At 52.9% G+C, this 14,249-nt stretch overlaps 1 protein-coding gene across 1 annotated transcript; it reads right to left on the bottom strand.

Annotated features, from left to right (window-relative positions):
• Positions 1 to 3,002: 3,002 nt before the first annotated feature.
• On the bottom strand, positions 3,003 to 13,722 carry PIPOX (pipecolic acid and sarcosine oxidase). Its single transcript, XM_077311760.1, has 8 exons — positions 13,542 to 13,722; positions 12,161 to 12,309; positions 10,655 to 10,868; positions 9,777 to 9,959; positions 7,512 to 7,664; positions 6,680 to 6,838; positions 5,536 to 5,611; positions 3,003 to 4,415 (listed from the first exon to the last, which is right to left on the bottom strand). Exons 1-8 carry the CDS (start codon positions 13,668 to 13,670, stop codon positions 4,285 to 4,287), a joined length of 1,194 nt encoding a protein of 397 aa, XP_077167875.1. The 5' UTR covers positions 13,671 to 13,722; the 3' UTR covers positions 3,003 to 4,284.
• Positions 13,723 to 14,249: the final 527 nt, after the last annotated feature.

Raw genomic sequence — 14,249 nt, 5'->3', positions numbered from 1 at the left:
CAGTGATTGTAAGCCGCCTTGAGACTCCTTTGGGCAGTGAAAAGCGGGGTACAAAAAACAGCTCTTCTTTAAAAAAAGAAACAATCCTACGGTTTCATGCGCTGCATAGAAAGAAAGCAAACTCTGCTGTTGAACGTACATTCCATCCTGCCATGACGTTCATTGGGCGACCTTTGCCGAGTCTCTCTCAGCCGAACCTACCTCACAGGGTGGTTGTGAAATTAAAATGGGTGAGAGCTGAGAATGGTGTATCTTACCCACACTAGGATAAATGTCTGGCTAATGACAAAGGCAGGCTCAGTGGCCAAACAAGACCCTGCATGAGGCACGCTCCCCCCACATCCATCCGATACGCTTGCTGCTTGCATTTTTCAATTTTTTAAAATTATTATTTGAAAGTATGGCTGCCCCTCTTGAGCCTGTCACTTTTGACTGCAAGGATCCAAAAAATAATCCACGCTTGCATCAGTGCAGCGAGATGGCCCCCAAACTGCGCCGTATCCCCAAATCAACCCAATTTTTTCCTTCTGTTGTGGGCAAAAAATTATTTTATTTATTTTTGTATTTTTAGAACACCACTCTTGGTCCAGCCAGCTGGTCTTGAAACCTTGCCATCTGTAGTGGCTAATTTATTTAAAGACACCGAGCAGGCTCAAAATCTCTTTCCACCTGTTCCTGGGAGAGGTGAAAGGGGGAGGGAATGCAACCTCCTAGCAGCTGGGGCAGCCCCATAGGGCACTGGGTCAGGAGACAGATTTGGAATGGCATGGGAGGTTAGGCCATCTAGCATCCCTTCAATCCTTAATTCCACATTTCGCAATGCATGGAGTGGTTTGAGCTGAATCTGTTGGGCATGACCGAAATGGCAGACGGAGGGCAGTGGAGATAAGGAGCCCACTCCAAATTAGGCCTGTTTGACAGCAGACGCATTCTGCCTAGCCGCCCTGACAGAATTTGGAAGGGGTGGAAGCTGACGGAGCACCTGTGCTTCTGGGGAGAGGTGTGTGTGTATGTGGGGGGGTCATCGTTGCAACCTTTTCCCTGCGGGGTTGCCAAGATGCCGGGCTGGGGTTTATGCAAATGAGCCGGCTCCTCCGCATTACCATACCTTTAAATAATTAACGAGAACTGCTCGAGGGCTCCGATTCTCGGCACCTCGTTTGCATATTTATTAAGATTTATAAATGATTCAAAGTCCTCCCTAACCCCTCCCCTCCTCTGCTACCCCCCCCCCCCAAATCCCCTTACAGGTTTGGCGGAATTTGACTTTGCTGGGTTGGACTGGCGACCAGGAGAATGGTTGGGGGGGGGGACCCTAAGCTCTTTCCCTGCCCCTCAAGAGCCCCTCCCTGGGTGAGTGAAAGGCAGGCTCAGGGACAAAGCAATGTTCCTGCTGGCTGAGAAAACTTTCTCCTCTGACGCAAGAAACTTTGCCAGAGAAGGCCTTTCCCAATGCACTGAGAATTCCAAGGGACTAGAAGCAGGGGTAGTCAAACTGCGGCCCTCCAGAGGTCCATGGACTACAAGTCCCATGAGCCCCTGCCTGCTGCCAGGGAATTGTAGTCCATGGACCTCTGGAGGGCCGCAGTTCGACTACCCCTGGTTGAGCCTGGGGAGAACGAGGCGGGGGGGGGGGGCGGGCACAAAGATTCCCAATTTGGGGTGAATCTGGGCCAGCTGTCACTTCACCTTGGATGAACCGCAGCACCCGGATGCATTGGGAGGAAGTTGCTTTGGGATGGCTTCCAACGGAGATGATGTTCCGGACGTGCCAAAGACCTCTCCGGTACCGCTTTGCTCACGGAATCCAGGGCCGTGGGATGCGGTGGCAGCCACTAACTTGTGTGTCTCCGTGCGTGTGTGCATGCATGCAAAGGGCCGTCAGGATGCAGCCCACTGCCGGCAAGCCCAGCAGGGGGCTTCCAAGGCGAGCGAGAAGCAAATGGCTTGCCTTGGCCTGCCTCTGCAGAGTCTTCCTTGGTGGACTCCCTAGTTGTTGGAGAAGGCAGCCACGTCGGTTTGTGGTAGAAAGGCTCGCTTCCAGGCCATTAGCACCTTAGGGACCAATCTGATTTTTGTGGGGATAAGCTTTGGGGGCTTGAAGCTCCCCTTTTCCAGATATGTGTCATCTTGTCAGTCTCTGTGTTGCCACTGGATGCGAATTCCAAGTCCTGACCCTGTGTAGCTTCTGCGATCTGAAGGGATTGGGCTACACCCTCCCAACCCCTGCTTTAGATGGCTTCTCAACAGGGAGTCAGATTAATGAATGGAAAAGTGGCCTGTCAGTGGCTGTTTAACCCTGATGGGTAAGTAGGATCTCCATGTGCAGAGGCAGTCTACCTTAGAAGGCTGGATGCTGGGAGGAGGCCTTGGCCTCTGTGCTCTCCTTTGGAGGCCTTCTCACTGCCGCCTATACAAAGCAGGATGTTGGACTATACCAGGGGTGGTCAGAATATGACTCTCCCAGAGGTCCATGGACTACAATTACCACGAGCTCTTGCCCATTATGCTGGTGGAAGACTCATGGTAATTGTAGTCCCTGCACCTCTGGAGAGCCACATTTTGGCCCTTTCTTGACTAGACAGATCCTCCCACGGCTGATTCAGCAGAACCCGTCTTCTGAGATTCTTAGAATTCAAGGAAGTCGCCTGCATGAGGCATCATCCTCATGCATCGTGTGCACCCATAAGGCAGGTCCGCATGCCTCCGCACGCAAAGCCCGGCGTTTCTCCGAAGAAGTCTGCAAACTCCTCAGCCCAACAGGCTACTCTGGCAAAGCGCAAACGGAAACGCATCCGCGCTCCGGCCCGGAGCCATAAAGCCGGCATGACGGTAATGCGCCTCTATTAAGCTAAGCTATCTAATGATAATAAAATGGCACATTTAACTTTAAAACATTTCGCTTGACTCTGAAGTGCGCATCAGTGTGTGCATGGGGGAGGGGAGGGGGTGGCTCAGCCCAGGGGGGCTGGTGTGTGTGTTTAATGAATCTGAATGTTAAATGACTTCTCCTGGTTTTTATTGCGCTGCTTCTCGAAAGGCAGTCAGGAGGTGGGGAAGGGGGACTTGGGGGGCGGAGAGGGAGCTTTCGTTTCAGTGGTTCTGTTATCAGAGGGGAAACCTTGGAGCTTCCCCAGGGCTGGATCCCACCCCTTCTCAATGGAAGAGGAACATGCGGACCAGCAGAACGGCCCCTGCTTCGTCTTCCCAAATATTACTCAGTCAGGGTGGGGAAAGCAGACCACTCTCTGGCATTTTCAAGTACAATGCTGAGTACACAAGACGTGTTTTCTGTCTATGGAGAGGAAAATCGAACCATTTAAAAGCAACCCCGAAAGAACCTGGAGCGGCCACCTAGAAGGCCTATAATGGGGGTCCCCAAACCTTTTGAGCCTTCAGGCCCCTTTGGAATCCCAGCGTTGTCAGGTGGAGCCAAGAGTGGGCAGGATTTGAGGCTGGGAGGGACCTCGGTCAGTGGAGTCTAATGCTATGGGGTCCCCCCTCCAAAGCAGCCCTTTTCTCCAGGGGAGCTGATCTGTTTAGTCTGGAGATGAGCTGTAATTCCTGGGGATCCCCAGGGCCTTCCTGGGGGCCAGCATCCCTACTGCCGCAAGAAGAAGCCCAAGTGCAGGGGAGCATTGCGGTAATTTTAAAAACACCCTGGGAAACAGAGAATAGAATAGAATAGAATAGAATAGAATAGAATAGAATAGAATAGAATAGAATAGAATAGAATAGAATAGAATAGAATAGAATAGAATAGAATAGAATGTTGGCAGCTGCTGTTGAAGCACTTTCATTTTAATTGGCATAGCCAGTGGCCAATCAGAAGCCCTTCCTGGCCCCGCCCACGTTCTAAAAACACTTGGTGAGTGTCATGGCACCCATGGGCACCGCGTTGGGGATCCCTGGTCTATAAGGTGGGCATGAAGGCAAAAGCCCTGGGCATCTGGCTCGCCACTGCGGGAAAGGAGATGCTGGACCCGGTGAGCGTTGGTCTCTTTGAGCTAAACTCCTTTAACATTCTTGTGGAAATTCAGAAATCCTGCCTGTAGGACATACCACTTCTGGGGTAAAGAAGGACACCCGATGACCTCTGGAGCATCTTTTCAGGCCTCTTGGTGGGGCAGGTTACACTGCATTGCGGGGGGGGGGGGTCTCCTGCAGCTCCTGGTGTATCCATAGCAGGGCCTCCGAATGAGCAGAACAAGGGATCGTGTTCCAAGGGTATTTTTAAAAGTGGAGTGATGCTCCCGACCGTCATCTCATCCAAGATGCTGGCATTCACAGGGCGGCCTTGGGGGAGGCGTGGAAGCGGCTGATCCGGAAGGGCGCCAGATCGTAAGGGGGCTCCTCCCCCAGGCTCATCTCACAAAGAATCTCCCCGATGACTGGGCCAAATTTGAACCCGTGGCCTGTGGGAGAGAAAGGAAGGAAGAGAGAGAACCAGATGCAAATGACTGCTCCACCCTTGCTCCACTCTCCTCGGGGGGCGGGGGGAGAAAACAGTGAACTGCTCCCCGTTCAGCGATGCCTGAATCGTGCCCTTCCTCATTCTGCTCTCTGTTTGCACGAGCATTTCCCCATTCTACCCAGTTTTACTGCTGACAGGCCTGATTCGCTCCTTTCTTTTAGATCCTTTCTTTTAGAAACTGAAAAGGGGTGGGGGAACTGGAACTAGGACCATAAAAACCCAACTGGGGACAGTTAGGTCCTTCAAATTTTGAATGTCTGTATACATGTTAAAATTAAATTACTTTTACCGTGCAAAATTAAGAAAAAAAACTTTAGGGATTAAAAACACAGATACAGCCCATAGGCTGTTGCAAAACAGTGTGCTATGCGTTATACGAACCACCAGAGTGATGTGTTTCGGCCCTTCTAGGGCCTTCTTCATAGGACTGGTTTTAACACATATAAAATATGTAAGGTAAAAGTATCCCCTGTGCAAGCACTGGATCATGTCTGACCCTTGGGGTGACAGCCTAGCGTTTTCATGGCAGACTCAATACGGGGTGGTTTGCCAGTGCCTTCCCCAGTCATTACCGTTTACCCCCCAGCAAGCAAGCTGGGTACTCATTTTACCGACCTCCGAAGGATGGAAGGCTGAGTCGACCTTGAGCCAGCTGCTGGGATTGAACTCCCAGCCTCATGGGCAGAGCTTCAGACTGCATGTCTGCTGCCTTACCACTCTGCGCCACAAGAGGCTCTTATAAAATATGTACAACAGCCAATAAAAGCTCCAAGGTAAGAGCTGTAAACTTATCGGAGTCACTTAATGAAAGAAGATGCCTAGCTATTGGTCATTAACTCTCTTCCAAAGGCCGCCCAAATTGTCAGTGGTGCATGTCTTTCAATAGCCTGTGGGCTATAAGGATACAACCTGTCATAGGGGCTACCTTGCTATAGAATGCTACACAAATGCTTTGGAAGGTTCCTCTTCGTAGACATCCCCAGGCCATCTTCCCACACCCCTCCATCTGCGCACCCTCCTCCTCCTCCTCTCCCCACCCTGGCCATATCAACATGGCTTACCTGAGAATCCCGCCCCAATGATGATATTGCTGAACCTTGGGTGCCGATCTAAGATGAAGGCCTCATCGGGAGTGTTCTGAGAATACAAATGGGCATCATGCAGATTAAGGGTCGCCTGCCTTTTTCAAGCTTATCTATTAAGCTGTGTTGAGGGCAGCCACAAAATGGCTGTCCCAAAATGGCTCCTGCAGGAGGCGGGCACAAAATGGCTGCCACAGCTTACCTTCACTCACACCCCGAAAGGCCTAGCAAAACAATCAGCACAGCCTATTAAATCTCCAATGGCCAATCAGGAGCCTTGCTGGGCAAAATGGTTGAGGCCGGGGCTGATAATAGATCTATGCCTCCCCCTGGGACTCAGGTTCTGGACCCGAAGCAAAACATCATCAGGACCTCCTCTCCACCCGCTAGTAGTGGGAGGGAGGGGGGGGAGTTGAGCTGCCATTCTTGCCATGCCGGCAATATTGGCAATGTTATTATTGTTTTATGGGGTTTTAATGGGGAATTGCGATATTGTTACCCGCCACGAGCTGCAAGGGAGTGGCGGGCTATAAATCTAATAATAATAATAATAATAATAATAATAATAATAATAATAATAATAATAATAATAATAATAATAATAATAATAATAATAATTTTCTAAAAACACTCGGCGGGCACCAGAAAAGGTATTGGTCAGTGCCATCGTGCCCGTGGGCACCGCGTTGAGGATCCTTGGTGTCGGCTGAGCCATTCTTGAAAGAACACTGGCAGGCAACTTGCCCAGGAGCCAGACCCCAGGAGTGGTGATCCTGCCCAGCAGATCCCAAACGGGGAGAACTGGGGGGTCTGCCTGTCTCCCGGTCCCTCCCGATTGTTGTGCAAAAAACCCGATGGAGCATGGCAGGGGTTTGCTTCCTGCCAATCATCGGTTGTGTGCGGAGAGAGACAGGCAGACAAGTTCTAGCATGACGAGAGAATGGCCCACGATGCATAACAGGCTGAAATTCCGCAGGGGAGTCTACCTAAGCAGCATGGCTACAGTCTGGGGGGTGACGATCCAGAGCCTCCCTTGCTTTTGGACCCCCCTTAGCGGAAGGAAATGTAAAACATGCTCGTTCCCAGCCGAAGCCCTGGGGACAGCTTCCTGACAGCTCCTTACTGTATACAGGCAGCGCTCCTCTAGGGCTGGTTCCGGATCCAGCCCCGGCAGATAGTTCCTCAGGAACCCCCGGAGGATCTGGAGGTCAGGCACGGCAGAGGCCGGGTCCAGTTGATCGGGTCGATCGGGTTCCACGGGGCTTCCGGTGTGACAGCAGATCTGGAGAAGGGCAGAGGAGAGTCTGTCTGGGAGGGAATCGGGTCTCTCTGCCTGCCTGGGGGGCTGCAGGGGGCCCTGGTGATGGTCTCCACTTTCACAACATTGTCCTGCATCTGTCACAGAGTGAAGAAATTCAGCAGGACAGCACGGCAGAATTATCAGGAGGTGCATCACTCTAATCCCGGAATCCTGTTTCCCAAAGGGGCCAGCCATATACCCTAAAAAGCCCACAAGGAGGGGCATGGAGAATCAAGCCTCCCTCGATGTCCCCCCACCAGCAACTAGCTTTCAAGGGTAGACTGCCTCTGCACCTGGAGGCTCCAGTGTAGAATCATGGCTAAGAGGTGTTCATGGACCTCTCCTATAAGTATTGGTCCCCTTGCCTTTTCAGGCTGCCTAAGCTAGAGATCGCCCTTGGATCTGGCTGCACTGAGCCCCGCAGATTGCCTTTCTTCCGTTCTCCTTAAATGTACTGCGCCGAGTTCTAGTTTCACGAAAGGGAAACCCCCAAAGGCTTCAGCCTTGACATGCAGGGCAAGTCTTCATTTGAGTGGTTGCACCTCTTGGCGAAATCCTCCTTGGGAGGCAGAGTAACAAAAACAGATTCCGCACCAGAGAAGGAGGCGTCCCCTCCGGGCCCCGCCCTGGGCACCTGGCCCCGCCCTTCTCTCACCTTGACCAGGCCTGGGTATTCGTCGCTTGGCAGCCCGTAGATGTCATGTGCGCTCTGGTTGAGGTTAATGCCCAGGAAGCACGGGAGGTGTTCCACATGGCTGCAAGTACCAGGACCTTTGGCCCGCCAGTAGTACACGTGGATGCGGAGGGGCTGGGGGGGCAAGGAAGAGAGTGAGGCCTCACCCTGGCAAAAGGGAGACTGTGTCTGAGGAGGCCCAGGAAGGTTTTGACCATGTCATGCGCTAAGCAGCAGAGGGACAGGCATGAGTCAGGGGCCACAGAGAGCTTGCCAGCTGTGTTGGGTGGCATTCATGCATATTGAGACCGGACTCTCTCTTTGGATGCCAGCTCCAGTCTGGGAAACTCCTGGATATTTGGAGGTGGAGCCTGGGGGGGAATGACTGTTGCCCACCAAAACACCCCCATTCTCCAGGGGACCTGATCTGATTTGTCTGCAGATCAGTTGTAATCTCTGGAGATCACCAGACCCCACCAGGAGGTTAATCAAGCCAAGGAACAAAGCACTGAGTTGAGGCTTTCAAACAAGTTGGAGGAGGAGGAGGAGAAGACGAAGAAGAGTTGGTTATTATCTGCCACTTTCCTCTACCCGAAGGAGTCTCAAAGTGGCTTACAGTCACCTTCCCTTTCCTCTCCCCACAACAGAAACCCTGTGAGGTGGGTGAGGCTGAGAGAGCCCTGATATTACTGAAGAAGAAGAGTTGGATCTCATCTGCAGCTTTTCTCTACCCGAAGGATTCTCAAAGCAGCTTAAATTCACCTTCCCTTTCCTCTCCCCACAACAGACACTCTTTGAGGTAGGAGGGACTGAGAGAGCTCTAATAGAACTGCTCTAGGAGAACAGCTCCAAGAGAACTGTGACCAGGCCAAAGTCCCCCTGCTTACTGCATGTAGAGGAGCGGGGAATCAAGCCCAGTCCTCCAGATCAGAGCTGGCTCGTGCCTAGGTCCCAGCACACAGCATCTTTCTTACCCAATGCAGAAGAATTAACATTATACCAAAGGGGCTGATTTCTTTTTTTATCGGGGTGGAAACGTTGAAATGAGTTTTGAGGTCAGTCGGTGGGGAAAATCAACATGTTCGCTTTTTCAAATGGCCGTGCGGAGGTTTTAAATCCTGGCCTCAATCCAGCAAACATTGCAATGTGATGAATCCCTGTTGCAACCAAAGGAACAAGTTAATTGCGACTAATTGAAGTCCTCTTGCTTTCAGCAGCCTTGATTTAATATTACCTGGATCATGTCCTTTGGGAGGATTTGAGCAGGGAATGCAACATCGTAATTAAGAAAGCATAAATAAAGAGCAAGATCTGAGCTGCGGAGCGCCTTAGAAACCAACAATAGCTCCAGGGTTAGGAGCAGCTCCCTTCATCAGATGCTAGCGGGAATGGAGACCCCAGTCCAAAGGTGGGGCGGAGCTGCCAGGGAAGCAGTCGGGAAAGGTAGAAGGCGCACTGTAATCAGCTTGATTAGAGCAGGGGAGAAATGCTTGGAGGCAGCAAATTGGTGCCAGCAGTGAGATAAGAAAAGAAAAGCAGCAAAGAGGGCGACAAAATTTTTTGCCCGTCACTTGGCTACATGCTCCCCCTCCCTCTGGTTCACTTTGGTTCCAGCAAAGCAGAAATAATAAATCTCCCCAAACAAGGTTGCCAACTCCTAGAGAAGCTCCAGGAGATCTGGGAATGGAAAATGGAATTTGGGGAGAGACCTCAACAAGTTATAATGCTCTGAAGCAGCCATTGTTTCTAGAAAAATGCTCTCTGGCATCTTGAGATCAGTTGGAATTTTGGGTGATCTCCAGGCATCATCTGGAGGCTGGCAACCATACACTGAACAGCCTTGTTGTGGTATGGTCAGGTGACGTCTCACCTTGCAGGTGAGACCCTCAATTGCACAAAACGTTGACTCTGTCCTGGACCACCGTAGGATCAATAAGAGGTGGGAGGACTGGCCATGCTGCTTCCAACTCCAGGCGAGAAAAGTCTCACCTCTGAATGCTCCCCATGCAAATACAAAGAAATCTTGCAAGCAGAAAGCTAACGCTGCAAGGAAAGAACACCAAGTACGCACCTTTCCATGCTGCTTGCATGGAATTTTTAATGTACGCAAAAATTTGAAAAGATGGTCGGTCCCCTTCCTACAGCGTGAAATGCTGTACCTAATTTGGTTCTACTTGCAGCTCCAGTCTTGGGTTGACCCCAGGTTCTTGTCCCCCCCACGGGTGTGTGGCACAGCCCAGTACTCACCTGGAGGGGCAGCTGCAGCCCCAGCGGAGCCAGGAGGTGGCTGGTCCAGGGCCCTGCCGTGATCACGAGGCTTTTCGCCCGGTACTCCCCTTGGTTGGTCGTCACGGTGACCGCATCCCCAGGAAGGATGCTGAGCACTTTTTCACCATCCCGCAGAGTCCCTCCACTGCGCCGGAACTGCTCCTGGGGGGGGAGGAGAAGGGATCTGGATCAGTCTCTTCTGTGCCCCCCTCGGCCAAGCCCCACAGGAGTCTGCTCATGGTCCTCTTCCTTGGCTAACATTTTTTGATTGCCCAAAATATATCTGCCCAGGATTGCATTGCCAGGTCCCTCCTGACCACAGGTGAGAAATTGGGGTGGCTCCCCCCCAAAAAAGACAAGTTGGAAAACTGGAGACTGCAGCAGGCGCCTGGGAGGGTAGGGCTCAGGGCAGCTTCCAATAAAGATTGGATACAGAGTCCAGCCTTTGGGGTGAAGGGATCCTAAAGAAATGCCATTGAGTCCACCCTCCAAAGCAGCCCAATCCCTATAGCCCAGAGATGAGATGTAATTCCAGGAGATCCCCTGCTCCCACCTGGAGGCGAGCATCCTTAGAGCAGGAGCAGTCTATCTGAGCAATGCACCCCTGGCATTCTAGCAACTCTTTCCTGCTAGTTATACAACCGTTCTCAGCTGGCCTCGGTGTCAGTTTCCAGGGTCCGAGGCAGGAGTAGAATTGGGGGTACAGGAAAATAGTAAGAACAAGAGATGGGGCACCTTCCAAGCAGGCCTCTGAACCAAACTGCCCCCCTAGACTCCCACCGTCAAGGGGGCAGTAGCTGAAAGAAGAAAGAGGTGTTTTTTTTGGGGGGGGGTCACCTCTCCTCCCTCCTTGTTACCTGGACAGCCCTCAGGGCCTTGTCGGGGTACAGGACTCCTGCCGTCAGGTCTGCCACGGCCATCTCCCCGGCCTGGGGATGGATCTCCGGATACTTTTCGGCCAGGGCTTGCGGAGTGAAAACTTCACTGGGGATATTGAGGCGCTGCATGGTCTGCCAGTAGCTCTGGAACGTGGGGTTCTGCTGCTGCCCCAGAACCAGCATCGGGGTTGGTCTGTAGAAACAGGGCTGACGTTGGAGGAGCTCCACTTGTGGGGCTGGGGGAAGGATCACTGGGGGACGAAGCCCACACCCCGTGAGTCTGGGATGAAAATTACAAGCTCCAGAGTGGCCAAGAGAGCAAGGGATGATCTGGTGAGGGCCTCCTGCCCCAGTTTTGCCCCAGACATCACTCCCTCGCCCCCACCCCCTTGCAGTCAGGATGTATAAGAGCCCTGGCAGAGCCACCCAAAGACGTGTCCCTGGAGGCAGCGGCACCTCCTGGCCGGCCACGCAGCTGGGCTTTTTCCTGACTCCTGGCTAATAAGACGGATGGCTCTGTTACGGCTGACCTGGGCCAGATGAAAAATCATTGAGATGCGTATTTCCTTAATGGCTCTTCTTTTAGAGAGTCAAATAAATTATGTGGAGAATCTGTCTCATCACGCTGTGGGGCAGGGGGCATAATTGCTGGCTGGTGGCCCTGGCTGGGGAGGGGAGGGGGAAGATGTCAGATCGGGAATCGAGGGAACCAGGGGCAGGAAGAGAATACCTGGCTGGTCGGGGTTCTACTCCCCAGGACAGGTAGTGTCCAGGTAGTCCTGAGTGTGCATTGCTGGTGGGGGGGGGGTGCACTGGGAGTAGCTGACCCCTCCAGGGGAAATGGGGAGTGGGGGCAGGCTGAGAGGAGCAACATCTAAAGCGTCTCGATTTTATTTATTATCCACGGACTTCATTTATACCCCAACTTTCTCCACAGTGGGGATGCAAGTTGGCGTACATAGCTCTCCTCTCTGCCATTATCACTTTGCCACAACCACCCTGCGCGGTAGGTAAGGCCCAGAGCGTGTGACTGGCTGAAAGTCACCCAGCAAGCTTCCAGGATGGAGTGGGAATTCGAACCAGGACCCTCCAGATCCTTGTCTGACCTTCTGACCACCCCACCCCACTTTGTGGCTAGGAACAGATAACGGACTTTGGAGCATTTTGGCTGCTTGCGTTCCTTGTACTTAGCCCCAGGCGAAAACAGGTTTGAGTTATCTGCTCGTTGAAAGCTGGAATCCTCTTCTAAAAGAGAGCATCTCTGGGCCTGTGCAGAGTGCCGATGTCTTGCCATAGTGCAGGGGTAGCCAGTGCTGGCAGGAGCTCATGGGAATTGTAGTCCGTGGACATCTGGGGAGCCCAGACACCCCTGCCATAGTGTCATATTGCCAGGAGGGTGAGTGGGTTTCCCAGCAAGTCTTTTGGGACTGGCCCCATGGCCCAGGTGCGTCTTGGCATCCCCATTCCATGTCCAAGGAGTCTCACCTGTGGAGCGAGGTCCCAGCCTCAGCCTCCAGCACTGCCCACAGCTGATAAGCTCTTTGCATCATGGCCACGTAGTGATCCTTGGGGTAGGCGCTGCGGATGATGCGGCTCTGCCCATGGGAGCTTCCTCGCGTGTGGGGCAGAGGGAACTGGAAGGGAAGGAGGAAAAGAGATTTCATTCATTTGTTTCCTGCCTTAATCCCCCACGAGGACCCCAAGCAGCTTTTCTCCTCCGGTTTCTCCTCACAATAACCCTGCGAGGTAGGACAGGCTGAGAGAGTGTGACTGGCCCAAGGTCACACAACGAGTGGAGATTTGAACTTGGGATTCCCATTTACTAGTCCAACATTCTTTAGCAACACACGATACAGGTTTCTGAACTTAGTGGCCAACCTGTACATTTTGGGAAGTCGCAGGTTGCCCCGTGCTCCCACTTGGCATGAAATGTCTGACACCCCTCCCAAACACCCCTCTCCTCGATTCTGGAAATGCAACAAAACATTACTGTTAAAATTGATGACGGCGTGCAGGATGAATAGAAGCAGCATAAGAAGAAGGGTTGGTTCTTAAATGCCGTTTTTCTCTACCCCAAGGAGTCTCAAAGTGGCTTCCAGTCACCTTCTCCTTTCTCTCCCCACAACAGCCACCCCATGAGGCAGGTGGGGCGGAGAGAGCTCTGAGAGATCTGTGACTGGCTCAAGGTCACCCAGCTGGCTGCACGTGGAGGAGGAGTGGGGGCTCAAACCCAGCTCTCCAGATTAGAAGCCACCATGCTGCCCCAGAAGGGCGGCAACGAAAACGGGTCGCATGATCATCCAGAAGCCAAAAAGACATGAAAAGGGCACCTTCCTACATTTAAAGATCAAATGAGGGTTGTTTGCCAAGTCTTGATGTTTTAAAAAATAGCAATCTAGTACCTGGCTGAGTCTGGTGGGGCTGGCAAAAATCTAAATATCTGGACTCCGGTCATGCGGGAGGGCGAAAGAGCGTTTTTGAAATGCTGCCTCCTTTCTAAGCACGCCTGGCAGAGGGAAAGGAAGGGGCAGCTTTGGCGAAATTTAACCCCTCTGGAGGGGACGAGGAACCCAGGAGATGCACCCCAGATGAGGGCAGGGCCCATAAGGGCCGAGGCAGCAAGGGACCAACGTTCCCCTCTCCTTTGGGAGCTGCATTGCATTAGGGATGCCAGCCCCCCCCCCCCCGGGACCCCCGGAATGACAGCTCATCTCCGGGCTGCTTTGCAGGGAGGGCTCTGCAGCACTGTGTCCCACTAAGGTCTCGGTCCTCCTCAGTCTCCATTCCCAAATCCCCAGGAGTTTCCCAACTTGGTTCTGGCAGCCCTACCCCCCCCCCCCTATAGGGGAGAGGAGGGCATCTCTACCTGCTCCAGCAGGAGGGTCTTCCGTCCTCGTTTGGCCAGGTGATAGGCGGTGAACGAGCCCTGGATCCCTGCTCCCACCACCACGGCATCGTAGACGCAGCTCAGGCTGGAGGCCTTGTGGACAGCCATGGAGGAGTCTTGTCTCTGCCCCACCACGGAGCCCAGGGGAGGAGACAGGGACAAAGTTCAGGCTGCAGAGGCCTGGCTTGTCCTTGGCAACGGGCCCTTGGCCCACTGCCCGGCATGGCCTCGGCCAGCAGGGAGGAAGGAAGGAAGGAAGGAGTCGCACCGTCCATGCTCGCTGGGAGCCCTCCCTCGCCTTTGTTCCCTGCCCCCCTTAGCATTTATTTTTAGTACCGATTCAGATTCCCAAAGAAGAAGGAAGGGAAGGCGATTGTAAGCCGCTTTAAGACTCCTTTGGGGAGTGAAAAGCAGGGTTAAAAAAACACAGCACTTCTTTTTGAGAGCCGCCGTGGTGTCGTGGTTAAGAACGGCAGCCTCTCATCTGGAGAACCGGGTTAGATTCCCCACTCCTCCTCCACTTGCAGCCAGCTGGGTGACCTTGGGCTCATTGCAGTTCTCTCAGAGCTCTCTCAGCCTCCCCTCCTTTACAGGGTGTCTGTTGTGGGGAGAGGAAGGGGAGGTGATTGTCAGCTGCTTTGAGACTCCTTCGGGTAGAGAAAAAGGGGCACTAGAAACCCAGCTCTG

Source organism: Paroedura picta, chromosome 15 (assembly GCF_049243985.1).
Source record: "Paroedura picta isolate Pp20150507F chromosome 15, Ppicta_v3.0, whole genome shotgun sequence".
Taxonomy (NCBI): Eukaryota; Metazoa; Chordata; class Lepidosauria; order Squamata; family Gekkonidae; genus Paroedura; species Paroedura picta.
Note: the sequence above shows the minus strand (reverse complement) of the source record. Positions and strands in the feature narration are given on the sequence as shown.